Here is a 12345-nt window from a genome sequence, read left to right as displayed (position 1 = left end):
TTTCAACAATTGGCTGCATTAGAGAGGTGACATGAACGGGGGTGGAGAAGATAGATGAGGCTAAGTGTGGTTTCACGTCATGCTCCGGCACTTGGGCCCTATATTGAACAAATCAAGTATTTCAGCTCTAATGACTGAGGTGGAAGATTAGTAGATTGATTTCTGAAGGAGAGGTTTATTCTGACTGGTAACTTTATCAATTTTCTTTCTGCAGTGAGGCTCCATGATAGCATATCAGAGGAGGCACACCACTACCTGATATTTGACCTGTAAGTAATGGCGGAAAATAGTGACATAATCATATTTATGTTGAGCATTCTCCAAACCACTGGGAGGGGCACCATCTTTCTGCTATCTCATTACACATACACACACACACACACACACACACACACACCACATCATCTGTTCCTCTGTGACCAGAGTTATACTATAGGTTGTTTCTTCTTCTAGAAAGTTGGTAGTAGTTTGGTGGAGAAATTGTTCCACATACTGTGTACACCTTTTTCCCTCCCTGACCCACTACCATCTTCAGGCAAACAGGTATTTTGTAGTGTTTAAAAAAACCTGCAGAATCCATTTGAACAGAGACCATAGTGTCCCCATTCAGAAGACACTTTAAACCATGACTTTAACCATGGTGGTTAAGCCAGAAAGCCGGGCTGTGTTCAGAAGACACCTTAAACCATGGCTTTAACTATGGTGAATAAAGCAAAAAAAACGTATTCACCATGGTTAAAGCCGTGGTTTAAGGTGTCTTCTGAATGGTCCCAATGGGACACATAAATGAGTATGTACATTAGAAATGCAGAATCTCAGGCATGAGACCCCAATTCTGCTCTCTCGGGGTCCCAATCCATCTTGCAAGGTTTCCCCAGATGGCCAGGCCCCTTTCCCCAACCACTGGTTGTGCGGTGGTCTCCTGGCTTTTGTGCAATCTTCCCCATTCTAAAAGGTTGAAATGCCCCTCCTAAAGTGTAGTTACTGGCAGTAAGAGCTTTAACCTAAAATACTAGGCCAGTATTTCCTCCCTTTTACAAACCCCTCCTTTCCCACTGAAATATGGCCCTTGAGACCTTTCTGAAATGGAATTCGGTCCTGAAAGAAGTTCAACATTCCTAATGTACCCATGGACGATGGTGGTTCTGCCAAACCATCAGCTTCCTTAAAAACTATCACCTGTTTCCATCTTGTGTTGGTGCACAACATAGCTTGTGCCCTACTCTTATGTCCAAAGTTGCAGCTACATGGCTGAGATTTTATGGGTGCTTCCAGATGGAGTGTTGCCAGTCAAAAGACATTGTGTAACTATTCCGTCTTTCCCGCTTCAACAGATTCTTTCTTTTAGTAAGAAAAAAGACGGAAGAAGAAATGGGAAAACATGAGAGGGTTACAAATGAAAGACGATGACATCTGGACCCTGGTAAAATCATGTGAATGAAGCAGGGCGATTGCACAATAGAAGACTCATCAGGAAGCACCCTACATGGTGTTTTGTTACGCTGAGCTTTAGCAAAATTAGCATTGCTCTTTATGCATATCTGTCCTTCAAGCTTCTTAGAGCAGCAATTAGCATATTTAATGTGGAGTCCCTGGAGGACCATCTGCTCCTGTGCTGTTCTCTAACTCCTGTAAGAAATCCCGCCTGGTGTGGCACTTTGTCTTTGTGGCCCCTTTGAGACAGAGGAGTCTGGCATCGACGGGATCACTAATACATCTCCTGCTTCAACCTCTTCCTTCCTGGGCTGCTCATTTCTTTGTTTCTGCTTGCTGACCAGTGAGCAGGAATGCAGTGGAAATGTGGTACTAAAGTTCCAAGCAGTTAGACTGTGATTAGCCTGGCAAGGAAGTATCGAGGTTGGCAATTTCACTTGAGAGGAGGTGATTGCTTTGTATGCTCGGAATATGTCCCATAGAGTCCGAGATTTCAAGATGACAATGAGATATTGCATTGTCTACTTTGTCATGTCTGCCAGACACCCAGTCCTGCCTTGTCTGTTGTGTGAGGCAAAAAAATAAAAATAAAATCAGATGTCTGTTTGTGTGTGTGAGGCCTTAGCTAGACCAGGCTATCCGGGATCAGGGAGGGATCATCCCTCCCTTGCCCCAGGATATAGTCCTACCCTTTGGCCCCACTTTTTCTGCAGTCTCGGGCTGAGGGTGGGGGGAGCGGGGAAATCAATTTTTTAAAAACAACAACACTTAGCTTGAGTCGCTCAAGCGCTCGTGCGCTGCTGGCCCTTTAAAAATAAAAAATGGCGGGTGCAACGCCTCTCTTCTCGAGGTCGTCGCACCTTACGTGTAAACGGGGGTGAGATCTCGCGTTATTCACAACGTGAGGTCTCCCCTCCTCTCCCCCGGACTTTACAGTAGGTCTAGCTAAGGCCTGAGTGTGTGGGTGAGCGGGACTGCTGCAGTGCTGCAAGTGGAGGTGTCGCACTGTTGGAGTGACACATGGCCATGCGACCGATCCAGTACAGCCACGCCACGGAAGATCTGCCATGCATCAGGTTAGGATAGCAGGCTGGTGACGCTAAGTACAATTCAACTCATGTCAACCATTTCAAGGATCCCCTGCTCCATGCTTGTATAATGTTGTACCACAAAAGAAGAAGAATAAAAAAAAGAACACTGTCCTTAAAATAAATGGCAAAGCCCCATCTCTCATGCATCCCTTACAGAGGAGAGGTGACTACACAAGTGTCAGTGCTATGCCATTGTAGCAGGGTTTTTTTCCATAGCTAGAGCTGATTCCACTTTCCTTACTTTACAGAGTCACAGGTGGGGAGCTGTTTGAGGACATTGTAGCCAGAGAATACTATAGTGAAGCAGATGCCAGGTAAGTATGGGAACCTAACAAAATGGCCAGGGAAAGAAGAAAAAAAGGCACAACACTTAATCTCTGAGCTTGACAGACAACAGGGCTGAGAAACTGCTGGCTATACCACTGATCAGTTTTGCCTTTGAACCTTCTTGCTTTGCTCCATTTTTTTCTTGGATCCACCTGATTCCCCTCTTAGAATTATGTAACAAGCTGTTACTGCCAGAAGGTTTGGTTTAATTTTTGATTCTATAGTACATGCAACCTCTGGTGTAGTGTAACTCTAGGCCTTGATCCCATTCATGCAAGATGAAGAAGATTATTTATTTATATCAGGGGCAGGCAGAAACTAGATTGAGTAGAAGATCTCCGGGGGGGGGGGGGGATCTACACTACTGCTTTTAAAGCGCTTTAAAGCACTTTGAAAACGTTTTGAAAACTGTATATGCATTGTGTCCTGGGCCCAAACAGTTGTCAAAACTGTTATAAAGCACTTGAAAGCACTTTAAAGCGTAGTGTAGATCCCCCCTAGGTTATTTGCAGTAGATCAACAAGGATTTCCAACTCCCAATGGTTTAACAATAGTTAATATAAAAGGCCTTTTTTCCTTTTAAATTAAACTGCTAAAATCAACAAAGCTTGGGCGAAACAGGAATATATTTGTGTGTATGAGCTTCAGTCCAGCAACTATTTTTCACCTGGCTCCAGTTGGTGGACCATGAAGTAGATCTTGCAAGGGTAAAATTTGCCTATGCCTGATTTATACAATAAACCATCAATTATCACAAATGATGGCTTTGGTATTATTTTGAAACATTTCCATTTACACATTGATTTCATTTTTATGGTACCCAGTTTGTATCTGAATTTTCAAAGCAAACTAAATTTCTCAGCTTTTAATTTGGGCACTGATACCATATTGGCTGTGGCTGGTGGCTGGTACTTTAGCTTTGTGGGACAACTTGTTTCTTTAGATTGCCAGGCATCAGATTAAGGGTGTGCAGCCCAATCCTGTACATTTTTACTTGAAAGTAAATCCCACTGAGGTCAATTGGACTTACTTCTGAGTAAGTGTGCATAAAATGCCACCCCTTAGTTTAAGAGCATATTGTGCTAGACAATCAGCTTAATTTGCTTCTTAGCAAACAGCTTTTATTAATTTTCCTGTAAGCCCAGAAAAGTATAACCTATTGCTTTATTAGCATCTGCCAAAAATGTAAACAGAGTCATTTCATTTCGCAGACAGCTGTTCTGGCACCTGGGCCTTCATTTTCTGTTTTCCACATGCTTGCAACATGATGTGTATGTCTCATCAAGCTGTCACAGTGAGACCTACAAACATGCAAAAAGTGGTTATGCTTTTGCCATCCTATCTGCTGCCATCATTTCTGTGAGAAACTGATCAGGTTGTTTGTGGTCATTACCTCTAGCTACCATGCAAGCTGAAAAAGGAGCCGGCTGTGTTCTTTTTCTTTTTCTCACAGGAGGGAGCCTGAATGACTCCAATAACTCCCAAGTGGAGTTTCAGTGGCAATCAGATTAGGGTTGTTATTTCATTTTCCTTCCTGTAAGTAAACCAGACTGTGTGGAGAAAACCACTGAGCCATTCTGTGTGGGTGTCAGCAGCAAAGGGGAATGAATAGATAGGAAGTAATGTAAGGATAGAAATACAAAATGGGGACTGCTGAGAAACATTACCTCAAGTGATCTCCCATAATGTGACCCCGTTTCTTCTCCATAGCCACTGCATTCAGCAGATCCTGGAAGCTGTCTTACATTGCCACCAGATGGGTGTGGTACACCGGGATTTGAAGGTAAAAAGATGTATAGACGTTAAGAATGGAAGGACTTAAGAGTGTTCTTCTGGTTAAACTTCCTGCAGCAAGACTGGAAGACCCATAATGAACTTATAATGTCTGTGTTTGGACATCACGTAGCAACCCCCTCCCCCCATCGCAGGCTGAATATTCAATATTCAAAAAGGCTGCAGAACATGCCCGGCATGTACTGTGGCAAATCGTGGATTAATTAACCCACAATTTGCCACTATTTATGTGTGAACAGCCCCTTTCACTCAGCAACTCCTGCTCCCAACCAGCGATCTCTAGTTGATTTACAGCTTAGGGTTGATGCTCTAGAGCATGGGCAGTATGCAAGGTGACATGAGAACTAACATAAATTACTTTGCCCTAAGGGGCCTCTAGTGCAATGCCAGTAATGTTAGCTGGCATGATAGGATTTCCTGGGAAACCTATCACATCAGTGAATGCTGTTGGCTCCCTTTTGCCAGCGCAACATAATTTAGATGAGTTCTTGTGTCACATTGGATACTGCCCTTTATGTCTCATGTTTGTGGATTCATAGGTCACTTGGGCCCATCTGATCTATAGAAAATTCAGACAGCATATGGGAGCTTACATTATTTTGCCTCACATCTCTGCCTAGAGACTGGCTTTTTTAAGAGAGAGAGAGAGATGAAACATGGAGATCTGAGGTAACTAATGTGCTGAATGGGCACTATGTAGCATGGTCAGAATATGGGCAAAACCTGGCTATAGGCCCCCCGTATTACATCTCCCCCTTAAAGCGTCCTCCTCATTTGGACACAAGCAGGAGGAGTCAGAGGAGTCACAGCCTGTTCTGTGTCTCACTGAAAAAACTACAAGGAGCTTGTATCTGGGACTGGGAATCAATACGGTCTGTTACCAATGGTCCGTCTTGCAGTTTGTCTTGGGATTACCGAGCCAGCCAGCTGCTCCCTTGCTGGTTACTGCAGTTGAAAGAATGTAACTCGACAATAGCTCTCTATAACAGATGCACTAATGATGCAGTTGTTAAATGGGATCTGGACGTCAGGCAGCTCAGCATGGAAGAATATCTAGCCCATGTTTCTTCAGCCAGTGCTGTAGGCAATAATAGATCCTGAGGTGCAACTGACAGCCTGTTAGTACACTATTGGATGTCAAAATATCTACCAAAACGAGCTACCTCTTCACTGAACATGGAGTTGCTCTGCAGCTATTCTAGGCTGATCTCCCATCATCTGAACGCAGTTGTTCTTGAAATGCAAAATGTTTCCGTTCAATTGGCGAAGGGGCATCCCTTTGCAGTTGGAGCAACTACCATAGATGAAATAAATAGCTGCTCTTTGGCTCCAGTCCGAAGCACGCTTAGAGCAATCCTAAGCATGTTTATCCAGAAGCAATTCCCACGGAGTTCAGTGGGATTTATTCCCCATTAAGAATTGCAACTTTGACGGAAAAGAAGTGCTAACAACCTCAATAGTAATTACTTCCGCATACTAAACATGGTTAGGCCTGCACTGCACAATTGTTACGGAGAAAGAGGTTTCCAATGTCACCAAATCAGCTGAGAACAGTTTTGTGTGCAGCAAGATGTGGAGACAACATTGTGCTTTTAGGAGACACGTGCAGGGAATCTTGAATTGTTCTGTGTCCCTCAACATGCATTCTGGGGTTGCTCTGTCTCTGCATTGTTCTACCTCTGGTTAACCAGAAAGCTGGGGTTGGGGTGAGCTTATCAGGCATTTCTCACAGGGGGGCCTGTTCAGACGATATGGTTAGTCTGCTAACCCCTTTGCAGCAAATGGTTAATGAGCGTTTTTAAACCATGGTTATGTAGCCACCATGGTTACGAATGGTTCATGCGGCACACTAAGTCATGGTTCACACAACATGCTAAGCCATAATGATTAGCTCAAAATGCTTAACCACAGTGGCTTAGCATGTTGTCTGAACAGGGTCAGAGAATGATACAAATGATTGGGCAGGATGCAATCCTTCATACCATTACCTTGTGATTAAAAAAAGGAACTGCCCATTCAACTAAATCCACAAACTATAGGAATTTTTACGCCACACTCAGAAAATGAATAAATGTATCTTTTGCCTGCTAATTACTTTAAGAAACACAGGCCAGTTCTACACCAAGCAGGATATGACACTTTGAAAATGTTTTGAAAACTGTATATGCAGTGTGTCCTGGACCCCAACAGTTGTCACTACTAGGGGTGTGCACGGACCCCCCGCTCCGCTTCACTTGCAGATCCGCCATTTTTCGGAGCGGGTCGCTCCGCCCCGCCCCCGCTCCGCCCACTTCCGCTCCGCTCCGCTCGGAGCTCCGGATCCGGATCCGGAGCTCCGTTTTTGCCCCCCCATAGGGTTGCATTGAAAGCTAAAAAAGTAAACAACTTTTTTTCCGTTGAAGTTAGAAACCTCACGTTTGGCACCATGACACCTCATGGGCGTATACACACACACGCCAAGTTTCAAGGCAATCCCATCATCCCCTGATTTTTGGCGAATTTTTGAAAATCGGGCACCCCACACACAACATCCCTGCGAGGTGGGCAGGGGAGGAGGGAGGGAAGGCAGGCAGGCATGCAGCTGGCATTTCTGGGGGCATAAGGAAGGGAGCCAAGGATAAGCCAGTAATGCATAGAAAATGGAATAAATCAATCAATAAACAAAGGAGGGGTGGAATTAAAAGCAGCAGTGTTGCTCAATAAACAGCAAGAAGAATTAAAAAAAAAAGGCTATATCTGTCTTTTACCAGCAATAGGGGGACGTGCCCGGGGGAGGGGGAAGTAGCTGCCAGTTCAAGACAGCCACCAACAGCTCTGAGAAGAAGTAAAACGCTCACTTCAACTCATAACAGGCATTGCTCCACCACTGAAAAGTGACCATTCACTTCAACTCATGATAGGCATTGCTCCACCGTTTTACTCTCTTTGGAAGGCTCTATGGCCTTCCAGTGCAGGAGAGAGTGGGGGCACGTCCACGATGAGATGCCCTAGGGGAGCTCATCCCCTTGCACCACATCGATTCAGTTGTTCACCAAGGTTAGGGTGGGGAGCAGTGCTGTGTTTTCTATCTCTTATTCTTGGCTTAGTATATGATTTCAGGTTGTGTTTGTGCATTTGGTGGGGCTACTGTGTTAAAAAACACGGGGAAAAGCCCGTTCAGATGAAGAAAGAGAAGTTTCCCAGAATCCCAAGTTACCTGTTTTGCCTATGCCCTCCTCCAACTTTGGGATCATCATGACCGGGAGCTGACTCTGCCCCTCAGCCCTTTGAAAAAGGTATTTTTCCCGCCGATTTTTAAAAAACTTCTAGCCCGCGACCCGTACGATGCAGAAAGTTGAGAGTGGTCTCAAAATGACCCCCATCCACGACTCTCTGTGCACAAGAATTTTCAGAACGATAGCTTAAACCCCCCCCCAGTTATCCCCGATTCTTTCCCTCAATGCAATCCTATGGGCGAAAAGCCGAAACGGAGCCCCGCGGTTGACCCTATTTTTAAAAAACTTCTAGCCCGCGACCCGTACGATGCAGAAAGTTGAGAGTGGTCTCAAAATGACCCCCATCCACGACTCTCTGTGCACAAGAATTTTCAGAACGATAGCTTAAACCCCCCCCCAGTTATCCCCGATTCTTTCCCTCAATGCAATCCTATGGGCGAAAAGCCGAAACGGAGCCCCGCGGTTGACCCTATTTTTAAAAAACTTCTAGCCCGCGACCCGTACGATGCAGAAAGTTGAGAGTGGTCTCAAAATGACCCCCATCCACGACTCTCTGTGCACAAGAATTTTCAGAACGATAGCTTAAACCCCCCCCCAGTTATCCCCGATTCTTTCCCTCAATGCAATCCTATGGGCGAAAAGCCGAAACGCAGTTTGAGCCCCGCGGTTGACCCGATTTTTAAAAAAATATTGCACGTGAACCACAGCACGCAGAGAGGTGAGAGTGGTCTCAAAATGACCCCCATCCACGACTCTCTGTGCACAAGAATTTCCAGAACGATAGCTTCAAAAACAACGTAGTTATGCGCGATTATTTGCCGCAATGCAATCCTATGGCGAAATGTTTTCAAGATGGCGACCGGAGCGCTCCGCCTGAACTCGGAGCTCCGAAAAATGGTCGCTTCTCTTCGCCTTGCTTCTAGGGGGTCCGCGGTCCGCTCCTACTCCGCCTCTGGGTAAGGCGGAGCAGGCCAATCCGCTACTGCTTCTACGCTCCTAATCGGAGCGGAGCACATCCCTAGTCACTACTGTTATAAACAGTTTTAAAGCAGTAATGTAGATCCTGCCACAGACTACATTTCTGTCATTTTACTCCTTCTGCCTCCTCCAGAATACACCCCTCTCTATATTTCTCCCACATACTGAAGTACTGCTTAACTCATCACTCACATTTATCATCTAGAAATATGGCCCTCACATCGTCTTGAGAAATCCACGTGAGTAGGGATGTATGAGAAATTCGTTCCAGTTAGTTTTTCGATCAGCATTTAACCAGTTTCACCTTCCAGACTGAGCACAGACTTGGACCCTTTCTGCAGTTGAAGTCTGTATGAGCTTGCAGTGGGATTTGTGGACCAAAAAAAGAGTGTTCAACAGCATGTACGGTTTGAAAAATTCATATAAAATGCATACTTTTGGGGAAAAGTGCATAAATACGCTTTAATCAATGGGAGAAGGGCGTGTACATTTCAGAGATGTGCAAAATTGAATTGAAAAGATATGCACAGATTTTCAGGCAAAAAGAAAAACACGAAGCTCACAATGTGATATGGACACAATTCAGAACGAGCTTCGAGATGGAATTTGGAGAATTTTGGCAAGCTCAGATTTTGCTGATTCGCACAATACTTGAATGACAGGGCTTTAGCTAAGGGGCCAAAAGAGAATGGTGTGGTATATAAGAACATTAAAAATTCAGCTGGATCCATCCAAAAGCCAATCAGGTCCAATGTTCTGTTTCCCACATCATCCAATGAGGTGCGTTTGGGAAAGGCTACGAACATGATGAGGGCAAATGCCATTTTTTGTTGTTGCTCCCCAGCAACTGGTATGGACAGGCATGGTGCCTTGATATTGGAGGTAATATATAGCCATCATGACTAGTAGTCATTGATAGCCTTATCCTCCATGGATTTGTCTAATCTCCCTTTATATCTGTTCCGAATCTCCTGCCAGTCAGTTTCATCGGATGACCTCATGTTTTTATATCATGAAAAAGGAAGAAAAAACTCTCCATATCTACTCCCCCCATACCATGCATAATTTTATACACCTCTATCACAAACCTTTAAAACAAAACTCTGAAAGTTCAGGACAAACCAAACTTCAGACTGGAGGAATATTTAAAGTTTGGGATGAACTGAAGTGAATTGAAGACTGGAAAAATGAGAAACCAGAATTGAAAGATTTGTTCATCCCTTGTAGGCAAAGCTGTAGACAGGAACATGTCAGAACAAAACTCGTGGGGCCACCAGTTACTCTAAATTTAGAGCCTTTCCTTAGCCTCTTATGTTTTAGGATTGTCAGGTGTCTGTAGATTCCCCAAGCCTGACAGTAATCTCTAGCTGGACAAGTAACCCAAAACCTGTCAAGAGCTGACATTTGACATTTCTACACACTTAAGCTAACCCCCCTCCCCCTGTGCTTCATGAATTAATGAGCTTGAGGAGAGTAATATGCCAAGGACATCCTGAGAAAGAATATATCTTTTTCTGGCTCTATGCATCAAGGAATAACATTTAATATATCTGGGAGACATTCAATGTTATTCCCTTGATTACTAAATAGATTTCTTGACAATTGACAGAAGAATTGTCCTATCTGCTGTAAGGAAACCTGGACGACTATAGCTTTAACTGAGACAAACAGTGATTTGGCCTCACCAAGAAGACCCTTGGAAAAGCCTTTCACTTTAATAAAAGCTTGCAGTAAAAGGCACCTACTAAAAATGTTCTGTTTACCACTTCATGCCTATGGAAGTGTTTCTTTAGAACTCATTCACATAGTATGGTATATGGTAGAGCTCTTCCATTTAGTGCTTTAGTGCACATGTGAAAGCTCGGGAAGCAGTCCCAGTGGAAAGGTATAATATGAAAGAGTATTTCTTGCTCCAAAATCTCAATTTCCTGTGTATGGATATCTTATTTCTGCTGTACAGAAGTGGGGATTGGTCGTACATCCTTTTGTACACATTAGGCCATTTGGTTCACTGCAAGAATCTACCAAAGACCCAGCACACACACACACACACACACAGAGAGAGAGAGAGACAGAGAGAGAGGGTCCTTGGCTAGACCAGGCTATATCCTGGCGTGAATCCCGGGATCGTCCCTGTGCATCCAGATGACGCATAGGGGATCCCGGGCTCAGGGAGGGCTCATCCCTCTTTTGCCATGGGATACAGCCCTCCCCTTTGGTCTGGTTTTTCCACGGTCTCAAGCTGAGCCTGAGACTGCGGAGCGTGTGGCCTGTTTCCGCGGGTTTACCCTGCTCCATGCACGGGGCGCAGCGCTCCTCAGGAGCGCTGCATCTATCGGGTAGGGTGGGGGGAACGGGGAAATTAATTTAAATTTTGTGCACGAGCGTTCATACGCGCCGTCCCCTTTAAAAAAAAAAATTAAATGGTGGGCACGACGCCTCTCTTCCTGAGGTCGTCATGCTTTACATGTAAACGAGGGTGAGATCTCTCATTAATTGCAACACAAAGTCTCCCCTCATCTCCCCCAGACTTTCAAGTAGGTCTAGCTAAGGCCAGAGAAGAGAGAGAGAGAGAGAGCCCAGCATCAGAATTTTGGTGTACAGTAACTACCAGCTGTTTGCATTTATTTTGCTGCATTGATAAGGCATCCATCCTATCTCCCATTTGACAGTCACTGACTTAACATTACTTCTTTCTTTTTGTGTCAATGGACTTGTCCAAAGTTAAATGCACTGCTCCACACACCCTTTGTCCCAGTTCACACAACCAAAGTGTCATTAATAAGTCACAGTGGCTTGTTAACCACCCTGTGTATACCAGTCACTTGTTGGGGGGGGATTTGCATAATTACCCTCAGCAGCACAGCTTGTCATGTCATGCAAACCCAGCCAAGGTAGTTTCTTGCTGTGGGCAACAAGCCACCCAGAACCCACAGGGTGTTATAGGGTTCTGGGTGGCTTGTTACCCACAGCAACATGGCACCCTGGCCGAGTTCACATGACATGACAAGTTGTGCTGCCAAGGGTAATTAGGCTAATCTCCCTGCCATGCAACTAACACATCCACCAGGGGAAATAAACCACCATGTCTTATTTCCACCTCCAGGATTATGCAAACTGGGCCTTCATATTTCTCGGGGGGTGGGGGAAAATGTCGTTAGACATCATCCCTGGCAATTTTGTGATTCTTTGCACATGTGGAGAAGGGTAGAGCTAGAAGTCTGTATGGCCACAATGATGTTGTATAGTATGGAAACTGTAGTGCCTAATTTCATGAATGATTTAGTCTAAAAATCTGAACTTTTTTCCCTTAGGAACTCCACTTGCACATACACCCCACACACATATGCAGAACTTTCTAACTATTGTGGCTATAGATTGCAAAAGTGCAGGAGTTTCTTTTTAAAAGTTCCAGAAATTATAAGAGAGCTAAGCAGATTTCCGGTGGTCAGGAGTAATTCAGACTTGTGGTGTCTTTACTTTTCATTCCCCCCACTTTTATCTTA

General features: G+C 44.6%; 1 protein-coding gene across 2 annotated transcripts in view; it reads left to right on the top strand.

Annotated features, from left to right (window-relative positions):
• The window catches only part of CAMK2A (calcium/calmodulin dependent protein kinase II alpha), a 134347-nt gene that overhangs the window by 88327 nt on the left and 33675 nt on the right, over nucleotides 1-12345 (top strand). For both annotated transcript variants that reach the window (XM_063120885.1, XM_063120884.1), the window contains exons 4-6: nucleotides 215-269; nucleotides 2774-2839; nucleotides 4563-4635. In XM_063120885.1, coding sequence (XP_062976955.1) covers nucleotides 215-269; nucleotides 2774-2839; nucleotides 4563-4635 — 194 coding nt within the window. The remainder of the gene's footprint in view (nucleotides 1-214; nucleotides 270-2773; nucleotides 2840-4562; nucleotides 4636-12345) is intronic.

This window comes from Elgaria multicarinata, chromosome 3, assembly GCF_023053635.1.
Source record: "Elgaria multicarinata webbii isolate HBS135686 ecotype San Diego chromosome 3, rElgMul1.1.pri, whole genome shotgun sequence".
Taxonomy (NCBI): Eukaryota; Metazoa; Chordata; class Lepidosauria; order Squamata; family Anguidae; genus Elgaria; species Elgaria multicarinata.
The sequence above is the reverse complement of the archived record's forward strand: the minus strand, read 5'-3'. Positions and strand labels throughout refer to the sequence as shown.